This window comes from Leptosomus discolor, chromosome 1, assembly GCF_034619465.1.
Source record: "Leptosomus discolor isolate bLepDis1 chromosome 1, bLepDis1.hap2, whole genome shotgun sequence".
NCBI classification, from domain to species: domain Eukaryota; kingdom Metazoa; phylum Chordata; class Aves; order Leptosomiformes; family Leptosomidae; genus Leptosomus; species Leptosomus discolor.
In genome coordinates this window covers 124,552,888-124,571,658 of record NC_141391.1, presented here as the reverse complement: position 1 = coordinate 124,571,658, position 18,771 = coordinate 124,552,888, and the positions used below count along the sequence as shown (strand labels likewise).

General features: G+C 37.6%; 1 protein-coding gene across 2 annotated transcripts in view; it reads right to left on the bottom strand.

The window, feature by feature from the left end:
* ABI3BP (ABI family member 3 binding protein) overlaps positions 1 to 18,771 on the bottom strand; it is a 165,546-nt gene that overhangs the window by 75,465 nt on the left and 71,310 nt on the right. Inside the window, exons 15-25 of one of the 2 annotated variants that reach the window (XM_086463709.1) lie at positions 17,980 to 18,046; positions 15,857 to 15,933; positions 14,122 to 14,187; positions 13,674 to 13,739; positions 13,032 to 13,085; positions 11,935 to 12,009; positions 7,505 to 7,570; positions 6,956 to 7,030; positions 1,929 to 1,994; positions 1,433 to 1,495; positions 357 to 422 (exon numbers count right to left, since the gene is read on the bottom strand). In XM_086463709.1, the coding sequence (XP_086319835.1) occupies positions 357 to 422; positions 1,433 to 1,495; positions 1,929 to 1,994; positions 6,956 to 7,030; positions 7,505 to 7,570; positions 11,935 to 12,009; positions 13,032 to 13,085; positions 13,674 to 13,739; positions 14,122 to 14,187; positions 15,857 to 15,933; positions 17,980 to 18,046 (741 nt within the window). The remainder of the gene's footprint in view (positions 1 to 356; positions 423 to 1,432; positions 1,496 to 1,928; positions 1,995 to 6,955; positions 7,031 to 7,504; positions 7,571 to 11,934; positions 12,010 to 13,031; positions 13,086 to 13,673; positions 13,740 to 14,121; positions 14,188 to 15,856; positions 15,934 to 17,979; positions 18,047 to 18,771) is intronic. The other variant, XM_086463717.1, reaches the window with a different exon arrangement.

The window sequence follows — 18,771 nt, the reverse complement described above, 5'->3', positions numbered from 1 at the left end:
CAGGTCCTCAGACAGCCCGCCGTCACATGGGTGGTATCAGGACAGAGCTATAAACAAGGAGACGTGGCCCTGCTCAAGGCAGGCTTCCATGTCACAGCGGCTCTCCCTGTACCAACACGACACTATCTTTCAGCTGGCATAGGTAGCCCTAGGTAACAGAGTAAACCTAGAAGTGGAACCTCAAAAAAGGCAGCAGAAAGCTTACAAATGGAGCAATTTCTACTAAGGAGCCATAAGGGACCAACCTCGTCATGGACCCACTTTTCAGGACATCAGTACTCCTGAACAGGCTCATCGCTGCAGAGAAAAGCATTGCCAAAGTTATCGACATAGGAAGGGAATCACTGGCTATTTACCCATCACAGGTCTTCTAGTTTTCAGTGAAGGAGACGAGGTGGATTCCAGGTCCGCTCTCTGGCTTGCTACAATCAGACACGGAAACGATCTTGAGATACCCACACAGTCTTGCCACAGCAGTACAAGCAGCACTGGTTCACAGCACCCCAAATGTCTGTTTTTAGGGCAACACATGCCTTTTCCTGGCTGTATCTTGTGACTCAGGGATCAAATCAGCAGGCAACTGTCTTGCCGTGGTTACAACTAACACAGTATTCTTCAAAACTCAGCATCTAAATGGCTCTCCATCAGCAGAAAAATGCCTAGATATCTACTTCTACCAAACCTAGAAAACATCCATTGCAGAGGGAACACGGGAGCCAAGAGACTCATTCTGTATTCAGAATTCAAGATGACAGGTGGTGGGTACATCTCAAATGCAAATACTAAATAATTCCTTCCTCTAACATGAAGGAATAAATCGCACATTATCTTCTAAACATTCAGTACAACTCCAGCTCTCCCTCCTTAGAATACCAATAATTTTTGCAAAAATGTATTTTCTTTCTGTTGTCACTATTATTATTTTTACAAAGAACAGACTACATAAGGCCTCACCATTCCCCATATCTGAAAACTGCCATTTTTCCTTTAGATTAGTCTCTAAGCCAATGAGTAACATGAAGCTTGAACTTCAGTGCTTAAGTAGGTGAAACAAAAGAGGGAAAAATGACTGATGTCCTGTAAGGAATCTATGAAACAGCTGTACCACAGCAATAGCAAGACTAAGGGAAAGTAAAATTATGTTTCTCCTGTATTGGGATATTTAATTCTAGAAAGAATTTTCAAAATAAAAACTGCATCTAGATACACACAGGCATTGCGTGACAAATTATTTTTGCCAGCTGTCCCTGCAAAAAGTGATTTTTCAAGTGATGGAAAAAAGTATAGGTTCAAACATCAGAATAATATCATTAGTATGGCAAGTGTTTTTGCAAGCCAAAGTACATTCACAAATGTAGCTATTGCTTGAAGCAGATGAAAATTATGTCATGTGACGTCAGGGGAAAAGAAAAAATTAAAATATCATAGTTACCCTTCACTGTTCCTTCACTTGCAAGGTAAGGAGAAGTAGGTTTCAGCTTTGGTCTCTGTGTAACTAAGATTAAACAGGAAAACTGCCTTCAAATACCACAGATGAACAGCGTTTTTCAAAGCAGTGTCAGCACAGAGTTTTACATGAATGAAGCCCATATTACATTCAGCTTTTTTACATAAATGCATTCATTACAGTATTATTCCATCTTTAAATCAGGGTGGCCCAGCTGAGTTAACGTAGGGTACAAACAGTTAATCTTTTAGTGAACTAGGCCTACAGAGCAGAGAATTATGAAGAGGAATTGAGAAGCTTAACAATTAGGTATCTCCTTGTTACCTGTTATATAAATGACTGACCACCTCACTAACAGGTTTGGTATTGCCCCTAACAGGGGAAAAACAAAATCAAAAGGTTTTAACTAAATTTCAAAATAATGCTTTTCATATTTAAGTATTGCCAATATAACATAAATCATGATGGAATCATTGTTTACCCATCACTGTCCTCGTGGTTTCCAGTGAAGGAAAAGATGTGGGCTCCAGGATTGGTCTTGGGAGAACTAAGATTAGAGACAGAAACTATCTTGAGATGTTATGACAGTCTCTCTATGCTTATGAAGGCATCACTTTAATCACATCCAAATAAATCAGTATTTAAATTCTGGTTCCTCAGATATACTTTTTGTAACAAATAAATCATACATCAATTTCTTGTCATTATTACCAAAAAAACCCAGCCCCTGGCTAAACACTGCTCCTAGTAGATAATAATGGCAGTCATGATGTTCCAGAGCTGCCTTTTAACTGCAATCAACAACAGAACCCCAAATCCATTTTCTAGCATGAAACAAATATTTTTAAACTATAAATTGAGAACTAGTCAACAATTAACTAGATCTGATTACTATATTCTTCACTACCCTTAAAAATCTGAACTTTGGGGATAAAAAAAAAAGTATGCCTGGAAAAAGAGGAAACTTCTCTGCATACAGGTGGACTTCATAGCGATTTCCATCAAGAGGTGAGCCAATTACTAGAAAAAAAACAACTTGTGATTTCTTAACTAAAATCTGTAGGAATCTCTAGCAGAACAGCATCTCCTTAATTTACAGGAGCAGGTTTTCATCCTGAAGAGGTATGAAGTACTTCAGACAGAATCTCATAAGCACACTGTTTGACAAGAATGAGCTAAAAGAAGACTCACATTTATTTTCCAGAAACAGTGAACAGAAATGCAAATTACAACAGTGAAATGCAAAGATTATTATAAACATATCTTTACTTGTATAAGAATATATTATTGAAGAAAAAAAAGAGAAGAGAGTTTCTGATAAAAAGATAGAGTCAACTCTTAACACAAGCAGAAGATAAGTCGAACAGTAGACACCTCAGAAAATGGAATCAAAATTTTGAAACTGACATCAAACTTGCAAGATGACATACAGGAAAAGTGGAAAAGACAAATTTGATGGACCAACAAAGAGAAAATTGCAGACATGAAATTCTTGTTCTGAAAGAATTCTGTTAGACTCATCCAGTCTAAGCAAACAAAATCCTTCAAAAATGCTATAGAAGTTTGTAGACTTGATTGACAGGGGGATGGATTGAAAGAATTTCAGAAATTTTTCCCTTTAAGGCTTCTCAGTGGCTCTGGGCTATTTATTGACCTCTCCAGCCTCTTGTTTGCTGAAAAATGGGAATAACAAGAGCTCCACAGGTATGTTTTCTAAATTATCTAGCCAATGTTTGCATCTTTACTAGCAATGAGTTGAAGAGCTGTTAAACACAACAGTTAAGATGACAAATATAAAACAGGGTACCTACTTGTTAGTATACAGGGGAATACTACAGAATATTTGCAAATATCTACAGGGATCTGCAGTAGAAGACAAGGTTCAGAGTATACCAAAAGAAGAAAAGAAGGGTTCTGTGTTCAGCATTAAATTTGTCCTATACAGGAAGAAAAAATATTAAAGAAATTGGTTTGATTCTTTAGGATACATGCAGAAGGACAAACCTTATATCTCTATATCTCCACAAATATACACATCTTTTTTCTCCTACACATATCTGGACTAATCTTAAGCTACTTAAAAAAAAAAAAAAAAGGAACTTGGGTTTTCAATGCCCACTGTGTTATCTTTCATCTTCCTAATAAGAATTTTATTACGACAGCACAGCTTAAGAGTTCTCCTTCATGAGAAATGTACTTGAATATTCTACACAACTGCAGTATTTACAACTTGAACTTTTAAACTGTTTTAAAACCACAAGTGAACATGAACAGTCAATGGAAGATAAATCTACAAAAAGAATTCCCTAAACACATCACACACACCCCAACATCGTAACTGACTAGGAAGATGTCTTAAATACCAAGGACCACAAAACTTCAGTATAGTAACAGCAGAGTAAATATAAAATAAAAAGCAGCATAACTTCAAGAAATACAGTAGTTATCTGTATCGGGGTACTTTGCATATAATGGAGAAGTTAAAGTTCAATTACCAGCTTCACAGTATTTCACAGGCACAGAATTTCCGAGGGCACTATACTGTAAAATTCTATTACATTAAGTAATGCATAATTGGCCAATGGCAATTACGGATAATAGTACCAATTAATATTTCAAAAATGAACTAATAATTAAAAAGAAATCATAATCCGGCATTGTAAACATCATATACATTGCCTTAACCAAAAATAGTATCTGATGCAGAATTTTTATCTTGAAGTTGTTCTTATCCCCAAAGTAAGGAAAATTAAACCAACATTTCACCAAAAGCACACTGGGAACTCTTCTGATAATTCCTCACTGTAAAGAGCACTCAGTTCGCAAGAAATGTCATTACAAGATTGGACTGATGGTATTTCCAGGGCTCCAGATGCTTTAGTCATAAATTGTGAAACACTGTGTTTCATTAAAAACTGAAAAGAAAATCTGAATTTAAAATGCTGAGGAATCTCACTGTTGCTGGGATAGCACAACACATACCCAGCACGAGTTGTGCTGTTCAAGATGACGTGACTGCAAACACAAGCAAGATACTGAATGCTTAGAAGTCCTCTCTCTACTATGTGAATAAAGAGAAAGATATGCAGCCCAGTATGGCGGCTAAAGGATCCAACATCTGATGGCAGACATAACTCCTAAGAAACTTCTTTTACACTTTGCAGAGATTAAATTACATCAATAGAAAAAGGAGTGTTACAAATTGGTATAAAAGACCAGTCTTTTAGCACTTTGCAGCTGTTGATCAAGAAGTCACCGACACAAAACGGTTCTCTAACAGGCTTGCCATCTAGACTTAAAAGCAAGCATGTCCGAAAGTGCTCACAGCAGCAAAACAAAGGCAGTGGCAACGTGATGAAAACTAAAATGGAATCTCGCATTGCTTAGCCATGGCTGTTCATCTGGTTTCCAAAGAGGAGGAGATCTAGACTTGAGGACTAGTCCCCATGTAGCTACATCAAATATGAAAGTCATCTTGAAACAAGCAGTTTCTGCACAAGTGATAAAACTGTGGTTTTAAAGGAAAAAAGTAAGTCTAGATTGAAAGTATTCTTCATTACCTGAATAACCACATTAGTGTTTTGGGTTGTGCAGCTCTATAGAGCACAATAAATGTGAAGTAATCAATCGGTCTTCAAGAAACAAGGAAGAGTGCAAACAGGCTTTAAGAACCATGGCAAGTGAACATTTGCTATAAACATCTAATAAACAAGTGACCCACTAAGCAATAGGTTTTTAAAGAGATCATAAAGATCATTAAGAGATCTGCTCCTGAGGCAATAACATGTAAGCAAGTATTTCAAGCTGTCCTCATTTTGTGGCTGGACTTCCTCACCTTCCTTTAGTTGAAAGATCCTTCTATTCACTCTCTTCTCTCCACCTTCCTCCCCTCCCCCCCAAACACACAAACTAAAAACCAGGATTCCTTAGGTTATTCCAGGGAAGCCCTTTAAATACAAACCACTGTACATGCTAATGGTTTTCATCTCATACCAAGCCTACACCTAGAATATGTTAATTAAGCATTATTATCATATTTAATCACATTTTTAACTCGCTTTCAAATCTGGGACTTATCTTTGCATGGAAATGTTTATGTTGAATTCCAGACTGGATCAGACATGATTTTCTCCATTTGCCCAATTGAGAGGAAATTGATCCCTCTGTTTTGAAAAGACTGCAGTATAACTGTCTTTGTAGACAAAGCATGCAGAATAAAGAATTGAACTTGGATGTGCTACTGTATCAACATGTAGAAAACCATTACTGAAACTTTCTGGTAAGGCACTTGATCGCAAGTTATTGCTCAGTATGGAAGAGGGTTAATGATAAAGACTGATTACTACCTCTGAAGAATAAATGCATAAATTTAACTCATCTCCATTTCCTCATTTTAAGAATGTTTAGTTGGTTAACAGCTTTGTCATTAACCTATGATTGCAGGCAGAAGGACAGCCACTAAAAGTTTCCTGTCAAGTTCCCATTTAGTCTACTTTTTACTGCAAGGGAGTTCTGGCAACTTGAAATAGTCTTTGGATGGAATTGTCATTATTGAAAGGAAAGGAAATAATTTGTCTTGCAGGGACATTAAAATAAGCAGAACATCAAGCATTGATACAGCTGGAGTTGTTCAGTGTCATTTTGTAAAGCGTTGGTAAGTTTTAGCTTGTTTTCTGAACACAGGAAGTAGAAGAATCCTAAAAAATAAATGTTGGCAAGGAAGAACTGGAAAACTATATACTTTAGATTATAATATATTAATAAGTGTAAGTAATTTAAATCTCAAGAAAATACCATCATTCAACCAGTTTAATTTTACTGGTATAACAGGTTTCAAGATGTTTGAAAGCATTACATCTACCATGGAAGCACCAGCTCAAGACTCACTTGTTGCTACATTTTCTTTAATTACAATGCTGTGTAGTTTAAAAAGTTGTACTCAAGCAATACAGCAATATATGACAAGCACGCTTTTATTTCTGTTAGCCTTGGACCTACGCTGTCTCACTTGCAGCAAAATGTCTAACTTAGATAACTCCTTTAAACTATAGTCAAATGAAAGGACTTAAGGGTCCATTCTCCACTATTTTGAAGGCTACATATTCATTGCTGTCGATCCTGTTATTTCTATGGGACTTACTCAACACTTTCAACCAATAGTTACGTTCAGAGATTTAAACAAAATTTCTATCAGCTTTCACTCTTACCCATCTCAGTATTGCAACATAGAACAAGAATGCTACTATAAGTAATAATAAGTGCCAAAGCCTATTATCATCAGGCACAGCAACACAGATCTATAAATATATTAAGAACATAGACGAAAATTAGACAAGAATACTTACTGTTTTAGAGCATCATACAAAATTTCCTAAGTTAGTCTGGTAATTGAAGAGCAAATTAATTATGAGTTCTGTAGTTATTGTGATTCATGTTTAACTTAACTAACAATGCACTAAAAGTATGATGAAATCTCTGTGGGAATTTCTACTTAAAATCAAGTATTACCAGGTACAGCTGACGGCACTTCCTGGATGCCAGAGGTTTCAGATCTTGAAGAAATGTGCTGCTTTTCATCAAAAACTGAAAGAAAATCTGGCATTAAAATCAGAGCCACAGTATTCGAACAGCAGCTATTGGGCAGCTCAAGACAACACTGATGTGAGATTAAGCAAGATGATCAGCTGTGAAATGAGGTGTTATATAAACACTGAAGCCGGTGTGAAATAAAGCAGGGTCAATTCTGGTTTTTCATGCTAGGTACAATTCTCGCTAGCCTGTTTTTTAAGTACCTATTCTTTGAAAGAAATTTGCAATTACCAGAAGAAAATTAAACGCAACTTATGCTAGCTGAGATCTTTTTGTAGACTTCTGTTTAGTGAGGATGATAAATTATTTTTCAGCTTTTATTATACAGAAATAGCTGTGTTGGCAGGTGGGAAGCCTAGCATCAAACACTCTTCAAAGCAATGTGTCTGTATGAATCTTAGCACTGTCCATAGCCAATGGAAGTGAAGGCAAGGGATGGAAAAGCTAATGGAATTATATGCTATTTACCCATCACGCTCCCTCCGGTTTCCATGGAGGGATGAGATGTGAATTTCACACCTGGTCCCTGGGTAGCTAAGATTAAATATGAAAACAAACTTGAAACAATGAGTAAGATCAGTCTTTAGATAAGGTGATCTTTGGCCCTTTATTAGCAGGTCTGAAACGTCTAAATTTATCTTCATTTTCTTGTATACATACTTCTAATTTATATTTGTGGTAGCATAATCCGTTCTTTGTCTTGTGTGTTTGTTTGGGGTTTTTTTGATATATAATGTCTAATTTTGAGGCATTTACTACAAGTCCAGCTGACTGTATCTGATTTTAAAGTTCTATCGAATAGCAACAGCTGACAGCAAACCCCTTCTCCCATACTCTTCAGTTTGAATGTTCCAGATAAGACTTTTAAATAAGGAGCTGCAAATGCCTAATATTATTTTGGTACAGCATGCCTTCACATTAGAAATCAGGCATGAAGTTATGAAACAGGGCTTAATTCAACCTAAAAGCACCACTTTGTGTAGACAAGTTGGAAACACATTTATAAAATATGTTATAAAACATTTATAAACACACCTGATGCAATGTGGGATACACATTAAATCCAGCTAGCCTGCATTTTTAAAAGTCGTACGGGAATGGTTCACTGCATAACAAAAGCATGCGGTATCAGCCTAAAGCAGTATCACAGAATCAGTGAAACACAGCATAATGGAGGTTGGAAGGGGCATCCACTACTGGATGCTGAAAAAAATTCCATCAAATGAACATTCACAATGCAGCAACTCGAAACAGCATGAAGTTTATACAATTTTCATCTTTAGAAGGAAACCATTGCATTCACAGAGACAGGAAAATTGTCAGAATTATATTAGCCTAACCACACTATATGTGTGTTCTGTAAAACATGAACTGTTGAGAGGCTTTAGAATTTATCCTAAAAACTGAAATAAAAGAGGCCAAAGAGTAAGCTTTCACAACCATAAGCCAGTAAAAGAAAATATATTTGTGCTTGTCTGAGAAATTTTCTTACTAGACATTAAGAAAACATCATAATAATTTACCCAGTTCCACTTTACTTGAGTCAAATATAACAGGTTGCAAAGGTATTTGAATAGTTACTGTGAAAAAAACAAAGTAAACAAGGTTCAGCTTGAACCTGTCAAATTATGCTTTATCACAATAAATATTTCTGTAATCATAATTTTGAAGCAAAAGCTTTTAGGGAAATTACATGGCACAAACAGAGTATTGTGAGTGACGAAAGTACTGTTATTTATTTACAGTAACTATCCACTGGTGGCTGCTGGTAGTTATATCAATTTCAGGGAATCTGTTGATACCGCACTTTTGCAAAATCAGAACAGCTGGATCAGGGCAGGGCTCAATATTGATGTAAATCAATAGGTGTAGTATGAGTAAATTCTGTTCAAACATAGTAAAAATAAATAAAAAATGTTAATCTGAGTCACCTCTGTCCTTAAAACTGCCAGAAAAATTATAATTTGTATGTAATATGAAATTACAAAAACCCCCTGTAATTCTCCACTATTTTGTGTCATGATAATCCTAAAAGCCTACTATTTCAGTGCTGTTGTCCCAAATGCGGCAATATACCACCTTCCTTCTGTAATAATATTAGCCCCAAGGTAAAGAAATATAAATTAACAATACAACCAAAAGTATAAGGACATTTCTTGTAGGAATTCCTAACACTAATAAAATTACATTTTCAAGAAATGTCATTACCAGATTTTGTTGTTGGCATTTCTGGAATAGCAAGTGTTGTGGATCTTGAAGGAATAGGTTGTGTTTCATCAGAAGCTGAAAAGAGAATCTGAGTTTTAAAAGTTGCAGTGGCATCAAAGCCACTAAAATACCACCGCACCTAGCCAGCAGAAGCTGTTCTGTAAAAGGAAATAATGATACAAACAGAAATCAAGACAGTAAATGCCCTGAGAGTCAGCTGTAGGGTGACTGACAGAGGAACAACCAAGCTGATATTTCCTGTAGTATGGATACAACATGAATTTCACCAGAGTGGTATTCTTGTATAGACTACATTTCCAAGACACAGAATCTGTGCCCTTTTGAAGAGCTTAGGTAGAGAAAATTTCATATAAGAAATAAACCTACATAAAACTGCTTACAGTAATATACAAGTATGTTTCTCAGTTACTTAGTCTAAGCTTAATGTTTTCTACTTGCCAATCAAAAGAAATGGCTGACACAAAAGTATCGCACAAGAAACCCAAGAGATCCATTTTGTTTAAAGATAATGACTTCTGGTCTTACTACAGTCCAGGGAAGCGATAAGGAAGTGTAAACTATAATGCTATGTTCTATTTACCTATTGTTATACATTTGGCTACCAGGTAAGAAAGAGCTGTTGATCAAAGTTTGTCTCTGGGAAGCTAACAAAACAGCTAACAAAACAGTAGTCTTGAGATCCTGAGGCAGACAATCTTCACACAGGTGGTATCAGAACACTTTCCTGAACATAGCCAACAAATTCATATTTCGCCCAGGGATCAGGTTTTCCCTGCAACAGCCACAAAGTTATTTTGATATAAACAGGATTATTGAGAAAAACCATACTTCGGTGGGAAATGGCTTAAAAACTTATTTATGTTTTTATGACAATATTTTAATGAAAACACAAATGCAAAAAAATCAGGTTCTATCAGATCACTAAGACACCTTTCTATAGAAAAGTTATGCAGCCAGCATGAAAGAAACATGGTCTGTTTCTGTGGGCAGTGGTATATGAAAAACCAAAGAGTAGGTCTCTTGATGTAAGAACATTCATGACTGATTAAAGTCAAAGGTTATGTAACAAGAAATCTAAGTGGCCTGATACTTTACATCAAGAGAGAATGTTGTGGTAGTTCTGAAAGAACATGCTGCAGAAAGCGGTAAAGTAACAGTTGACTAGCTGCCAGAAGTTTTCCAACTATTGAAGATAGTTTGATTTGACTGAAATGACCTCGGATAAAATAGAGTTCTCAACTTTAAAAGGGAACAAAAGCACTGCATTCACTCAGAGGCAGGATAGCTATCAGTACCACCCATAGAGTATTAACACAGCTGCATCATGTTTGTGTTCAGTGTGAATTCTGCAACAGATAAAAGCTAAGACTTTTCTAAATTTATCTGTGATGAGAAACTAAAAGAATACTGACCAAAGGTGAACAAGTAACTCCATCTGTTCTACTATTTCTACACCAACAAAATTAATACAAAAGTGCACATGAGCGGAAAACCCAGGTTTGAATGAATTTTACATTATTTGAGACTTATTTTCAACTTTAAACGTTATGACCAGAGAAACATAGCCTTACGATTCTCAGAGTATTTTGCAGTTCATACCATCCAGCACTTTTGAACCTGCGCTTAAAATTAAGGACCAAATCATTCCTGAGACACTTAATATCATGTCTGTATGTTTAGTAAATGTGGAGCATCCACAGTCCCATGCTCCCATGTGATCTGTGCATGTTCAACAATTCTAAGAATAAAGATATTTTGATCAGATAGTAAGTCATGCACCTTCAACACACAAGCATTTTATAGCACTTACATAAGTGCATTCAAAAATGTTAATGCTCATTGCCCTTACAATACTGAACAACACTTGTAAACATATCAAGAGGAGAAGAAGTATCTTCAGCTAATTTTTCGCACAGAAGCCAGCTTTGTATATGCTTGCTTTGTTGTCTCAGCATAGTATATCGCAGAATCAAGACAACTGAGTTTAAAGTTGGTTTGAGAAAGAGAATGTTTGATACAATGATGTAATAAGATATCACTTGCTTAAATCATCCTGGCACGAACAGAATCACAGACAAGAACCTCACAGCAACCCTCCACTTTGTTTACGACACATTCTGGGAAAAATCTCATGCTCAAACACAAATGCCTATATTCCACCTAAAAGCCTACGATCTCTATAAATACACAGGGAGAAATAATAAGTTATAAGCAGAAATAACTGTAAAAATTTTTAATATTAAAATGCTGTACTACAGTTTTTAAAATATTAGAGGCTACATTTAAAAGTTGTAACAGGAAACAAATGTTCAACCAACTAATCTCTTCATAAAGTTACTACTAGCTAAAGACAAAACATTCCCTCCCTGAAGGATAATTGTTATACCAATAACCCAAAACTCATCAAAGCTCAACTTCTGCCCCTCTCTCTCCCCCACAACCCTCAGTAATGTGATACTGCCCCGAAACAGCCAGATCATATCAGGACCACTTACTTGAGGCTAGAACTGCTGGACACTGGCAATTATTACAAATAACAGGAAGCCTTAATGAACAGATGAAAGACCACTGCAGGCAACATTAAAAAACCAAAACAAATAACACATTGGAACAGTACTACTTAAACATCAAGAAAACCAAGGATTGGAAATAAAACAAATGCCATTTACCAGTCTCTTGCTCTGACATTTTTGCAGATGTAGATGTTTGGGGAGTAGAAGTAACATGAAGAAAGTCATGTGAGGCTGGAAAAAAAATTGTGGCTTATTATTTAAAAAATAAATGAACCATCAGAACATGGCATCATCTGCAACCATGGACTTGATTATTTAGCGTCCAAATAATAAGGAACTGAAGAAACATAACATACTCTGCAAAATAAGCAAAGTTTTAAAAAGAAAGGATAATAAGCAAAGATGTGTAAGACCACATAAATATGATGCAAAAAATGAAATGGAACACCACAAGTACAATGGAAAAAAAAATCCCATGAGGTTAGTAGGACTGTAAAACTGAAAATGCTCAACAACATTGGGCAAAGAGAGGCAAAGAAAAAGCAAATTTATGAGATGATGATCCTGAAACAAATCCAATTAAAAAAACTGGCAAAAATTAAAGGATGTAAAAAGTGATTCAGACAACATTGCCAGACCAGGAAGCAAAAGAAATATCCTTACCCCAGCCAAATTTATATGTTTGTTATAATTACAGGTATCCGATTTCTCCACTGTCAAAAAAAGAAAGCTAAGTCCTTTAAGCAAGGCAAGGCAAGAAATGTCACTTCCCTGGAAAAGACCCTGAAGTGCATGACATAATCTCAGCTGATATGAAAGCAAGACAGTTGCAGAAAAAAGTGCCACAATAACATTGCAAGCTACTTAATATGATTTGTTACACCATTAACTTGCACTGAACTACAGTTCTATAGGCTTACCAGCCTGCCCACATGCTGCTTTGTAACCTCATGGGCCAAAAAGTACTGCCAGGCCATAGAACTGGTCTTGTCCACCTGCCAATGCGAAAGAAGCTATTGCCACGAGCGTCTCCACCCACTGCCGCCACGTGCCGTATCCAATGCCATAAGTAAACACAGCTTTTCACACACGGCAGTTTCACCTCTACACTTGCACTTCTCCACAACATAGGCCCAAGAGAATTAACAGTTTGCCTGAAAACTCAACAGATCTTGGGACAAGCCCCATCTTGCATTGTTACCAGATCTGCAAGACGTGTCATTACAAACTAGTTCGGCAGCACGGCCAGGCACTAAAGGCTGCCGGTGTTTTGGACCTTGAAGAAAAGTGCCCTGATTCACCAAAAGCTGAAAAGAGGCATCGTCTTTAAAACACTAATGTGACCTCAACAGCAGCAGTAGGCAGAGCACTCCCACTTCCAGGTGATGGCAATGTAAAGACCTGGGCAGATGACACCCTGTTGCCCTGAAAGTCAACAGTGAAGCAACCAATAGCTGCACCCTTGGAACAGTACACCCTGGTGAGCAGCTGGACAGCAGCGCTGTCCTCCTGTGCCAGTCCGGCTGGAATTTGCCTCCTACAAATGCTGTCGTAGTTGAAGGTATTGGAGAAAGGAAGACCCGCTACCAAAACAGAGACAGCAGGGGAATGGCAGCTGAAGACAAGGTGTGATAATACATTCTGTACCCAAGTTGTCACTCAGTCCCCACAGAAAATGCTCGTCAGCAGTGGAAAAAGCATGTCAGCCAACAACAGAATCGCAGAACAAGTGTGGCGGGCGAGTGCTCCGGCAAGCCAAGCTGCACCAACAAGTCTTCATACTCTCCATGGAAGAAGGCAAGGATACCAGGTGGTTTGTGGTGGGAGGCGTGATGGGGAGTGAGAGAGAGAGCGAGAGCACAGAAAATGAAAAAAGAAGGGGTTTTGCTAGTTACCCGTCACGGTTTGCCGGGTTGCCAGAGAGGAAGGAGTGGTGGACTTCCGCCTTGGTCTTCGAGTAGCTAAGATCAAACACAAAAACCACCTTCAGGTCCTCAGACAGCCCGCCGTCACATGGGTGGTATCAAGACAGAGCTATAAACAAGGAGACGTGGCCCTGCTCAAGGCAGGCTTCCATGTCACAGCGGCTCTCCCTGTACCAACACGACACTATCTTTCAGCTGGCATAGGTAGCCCTAGGTAACAGAGTAAACCTAGAAGTGGAACCTCAAAAAAGGCAGCAGAAAGCTTACAAATGGAGCAATTTCTACTAAGGAGCCATAAGGGACCAACCGCATCATGGACCCACTTTTCAGGACATCAGTACTCCTGAACAGGCTCATCGCTGCAGAGAAAAGCATTGCCAAAGTTATCGACATAGGAAGGGAATCACTGGCTATTTACCCATCACAGGTCTTCTAGTTTTCAGTGAAGGAGACGAGGTGGATTCCAGGTCCGCTCTCTGGCTTGCTACAATCAGACACGGAAACGATCTTGAGATACCCACACAGTCTTGCCACAGCAGTACAAGCAGCACTGGTTCACAGCACCCCAAATGTCCGTTTTTTAGGGCAACACATGCCTTTTCCTGGCTGTATCTTGTGACTCAGGGATCAAATCAGCAGGCAACTGTCTTGCCGTGGTTACAACTAACACAGTATTCTTCAAAACTCAGCATCTAAATGGCTCTCCATCAGCAGAAAAATGCCTAAATATCTGTTTCACCAATCCACTCTTTACATTTCCTTGAAAGTTGCCTAAAAAACATCCATTGCAGAGGGAACACGGGAGCCAAGAGACTCTTCTTTGTATTCAGAATCCAAGATCTGATCTCACTTTTCCCTAGAATCAAGCAAATCCTTCATTCTATTGGTCAGAAATCTCAGTCCCTGGTAGTAAAGCAGATTGACTCTGTAGAGAAATGCCTGGAAACAAACGACCAAAGGCATTTTTTTTTTTCAGAATTCTAACATATCTTTCAACCACTTACACTTGTAGTATCCGTCATCCCATTGTACACTGAAGATAGCTTCCTTGTACCCTCTTATCCTAGTTTTGCACGGAGGAAATGCACAACCTAATACATAAACCAGTGTACGATCTAGTCTATATGTACTCATTTGCACTGCGCATCTTTGCTACGTGTAGGCTTGGCTCCAGATGTAAGGGAGGCAAGACTGTTGGTGATGTTTTTCAAACATGTACAGAGAGGAAGATGCTGGTGGTAATAAGGAAATGGTGCCTAGTGATTTCTCTGGGATTTTTTGATATTCCCAGCCTTTGGAAATTGAATCCCTTTTGGTTCACATCTCTTCTATGTGAACCTGAGGTTCCATGGAGGCTGAGGCGAGACCTTATCGCTCTCTACAACTACCTGAAAGGAGGTTGTAGGGAGGTGGGGGGTCAGTCTCTTCTCCCAAGTAACAAGTGATAGAACAAGAGGAAATGGCCTCAAGTTGCACCAGGGGAAGTTTAGATTGGACATGAGGAAAAATTTCTTTACTAACAGAGCAGTCAAACACTGGAACAGGCTGCTCAGGGAAGTGGTGGAGTCACCAACACTGGAGGCATTCAAAAAATGTGTAGATACGGCACTTTGGGACATAGTTTAGTGGGCATGCTGGTATTAGGTCAGTAGTTGAATTTGACGATCTCAGAGGTCTATTCCAACCTAATGATTCTATGAACCTTTTCTAGAAACATTAAACGACTCTAACCAGATCTGTAACTGGCATTTTCCCAGGGTTAAAAACTCATGGGATATTCTTAAGACCACCAGCTAAAGCTTTTTCCACCTACGGAGAAGCTTTTGCATGCAGTGTACAGAAGGGCCAAATTTGACATGTTAGCACTTACTTAACCTGCTCCAAATAGCAGGCCTCCATATACAGACAATCCTTCACAAAAAACCAGACAGCCCCAGAGGACAATCTAGCTAACCATTTACAAACATAAGAAAAAATAATCTTATCATCCCAGCTTTTCATTCCAAATTTCTCAAACATTGCAGCAGATACAAGTGGTTTCTATCTCTCCAGTTAAACTGGAGAATGAATCCTCCATTTAGCAAAGCTTTGCTGTGTCCTCTGAGAGACTGCCTAGATGTCAGGAGAACTACAATGAAGAGAGGTATCATTACCAGCTGAGATTGGTGGCATTTCTGTCATGCCAGATGTTCTGGATCTTGAAGAAAGAGGCTTCCTTTCACCTAAATCCAAAAAGATAATCTTGTGTTAAAAGGTTTAATTGCCTCAAAGCTACTATGGATAGCACAGGACTCAGCAGACAAATGTTGCATTGTTAGAATGGAAGCACAGGGAAATTTGCTTGCAAATCAGCTAGAAATTGTTATGTCTCATGAACTGTTAGGCTGGTGTGGAAGTCCATGTGGAAACTATGTGAACTAATTATTCATACTAATGAAAATTCTTATTACTACTTAATAATCTTAGTACATTAAGAACTGCAGGAAGTAAGAAAACACCTTTTGATTCAGAAGTCAGAAAGACAGCCAATATAAAGGCAGTCAAAACAACCTTTTCACAGAAACATTACACAGAAATATATCTGAAATGCTTAATTCCCTCTCACAGTTCAGTTGTCTCAGCACAGTTTAAAAAAAAACCAAACAAACCACCAAAATTGAGAAAGGCAGGTCCACAGCTGGGTACCTCAATAATGAGAAAACCATACCCAACCCACTGAAAGGAATGCATCTCTATGCCCCTGATCCTCCATTTACAAAGATGAATGATGAGTGCAGATGAGAATCTAGTTAATGACAGCAGTAAGTGATATGAATTACTGGGATGATGACAACTAAAGCAACACAAAGCTTCCAAAAATAGCAGCAATAATAAAAAAAAAGAAAAGAAAATATTTACAACTAAATAAAGTCATCTTATCAATTTTACCCAGTGTTGTTTCTAATGACTGAGGTTCTGTAGTAATTATGGACATGGGTATTTCCAACTCAGTAGTATCGCTAGCTGCAGGGGAAAAGAAAAAGTAAATACACCCAAGAAATAACTTCACGTAAATAAGTTAAGAAGAAAGATTTGAGGGAGAGAAATTTTACCTTCCACTGCTCTGCAGAGTATTATTTTTTATTATTATTTGTTTGTAAAATGAACCTTCTTTTTCTAAGTATTTTAAATACACTCACTGACTACTTAGCTGAAGGTGTTCAAGTTTTCCAATGTGTGCACATGTTCACAGAGAGTTTGAAAAACAATGTATATATAGTTTAAATAGCCCCTGAACAAATAGCTATACAACTTATACCACATCTTTCCATGAAGTTAAGAATTCTTCAGAAAATTTAGGAAAATCTGTGATTTCGGGAGATTAAAGTGTCTTGGTACCATCTCATTAAATTCCTTAGCTCTATGAGTTTTCTCAGTTTTGGCCAATATTTTTTCAGTCAGGTTTGTTTCCAGGTATCCCGTATAACAGAATGAACTAACTTTATTTAAAATAATTGCCTGGGAGTAGGATGCTTTATAGAACAGTGTAGCAAAACTGAACTCTTGAAAACTGTATTGGGATGCCAAGAACCAGTAGGTTATACAGGAGAGAACTTAATAAACTATAGCTGCATTTCTCAGAGTAAAGTTCTGGGCAATGAACTACTTTCCTTTCCCCTCCACCTCCTCCTACTCCTTCCCCACTACCCTTACCTCTGATGCACATATTTGTTCATGGCAAGCAGTGCTTAAAAACCATAAGCATCTTCATGTATCAAAGACTACAGGAAAAATAACAAGCTATCTCCAAAGCTGTAACCCAAAGTATAGCTTAGTTAGAATGGTCTGGCCTGATGTGTTTACTTTCTCATGTTAAGACAACACATAGGAAAAAAATCACAGAAAAACATATATGGACATTGAAAAGCAGACAGAAAGAAATAGAGAAAGAAAATAATTTCATCACTAAAAAGAATCATATCTTACTTGACTGTAACAGTCTGAAGCTTTGCAAAATTTAAATCTTTCCCTGACACACCCATTTGACTAATACTGCATTATTCAGGCTCTGTAAGCTAGTTGCAGTCTTGCTTTAAACCTGTGCTGTGTCTGACCCCAGGAATGAGGATGCTCTTACAGCATTTGAAAAAGTAACACATAGAGCAACACCCAATGCAAACAGTATGGAATAACTGTCTGAAATCATCAATATGGAAGCAGTAATAAACTTTTTAGCATCAACCAACCAACCAACCAAAAGGGTATGCTTCTGAAAGAATACTGCTGTAATTTACCAGTGTCTAGTATTTCTGAAGCTGTAAAAGTTTGGGGAGTAGAAGTAATGCGAAGAAAGTCATGTGAAGCTGGAAAATAAAAACAAAAATCACACTGTATTGTTTTGAAGTGACAAGGACCATCGTCCAACAGCATCATATTCTTTTATGAGCTGAAGAAACTTCTAGGTAATTCTAAGACATTATGTTCTACAAAAAGGTAGACACTGAAATGTACAATAGCCAAGTATGACTTGAAAATAATTTCCGAAACATACATCAATGCACTGATACGTAACATAATTAATGATCAAATTGTTAGCAGAATCACAAAAAAGCAGTTGAACTTTAGAGTTAAAAAGGAGAAATACAAAGCCACTCAAAAAAGGAGAACAGATTATGGATAAAAATTAGCAAACTGGGACTGCATGGAATTTTTGTATAGAATTCCAAGAATCAGGGAGAAGGATATCCTGATGCTGAAACTGGAGAAGGAAAAAGAATGACAAGCAGGAGTTGTACCAAATGAAAGATATAAACTATCTTCTGTTAGACATGTGAATGCCTGAAGCTGTGATCAATCTCCCTTTGAAGAATAGATTTCCTTCAAAAACTAATTTCTTCCAAAAACATATGCAGCAGGCATTACACTATTGGCATGCTAATGAAGTGAAATCTTTCCAACTGGCTGTCATCTTCCTATTTTTCTTTCTTCTTTTGGATAACTGTCAGTGGTCCCAAGCAAATAACTAGCTCTTACAAACTCATCTATAAAAGAAGGGAAACACAAAATAGAAATTTTCTAAGGACCAACT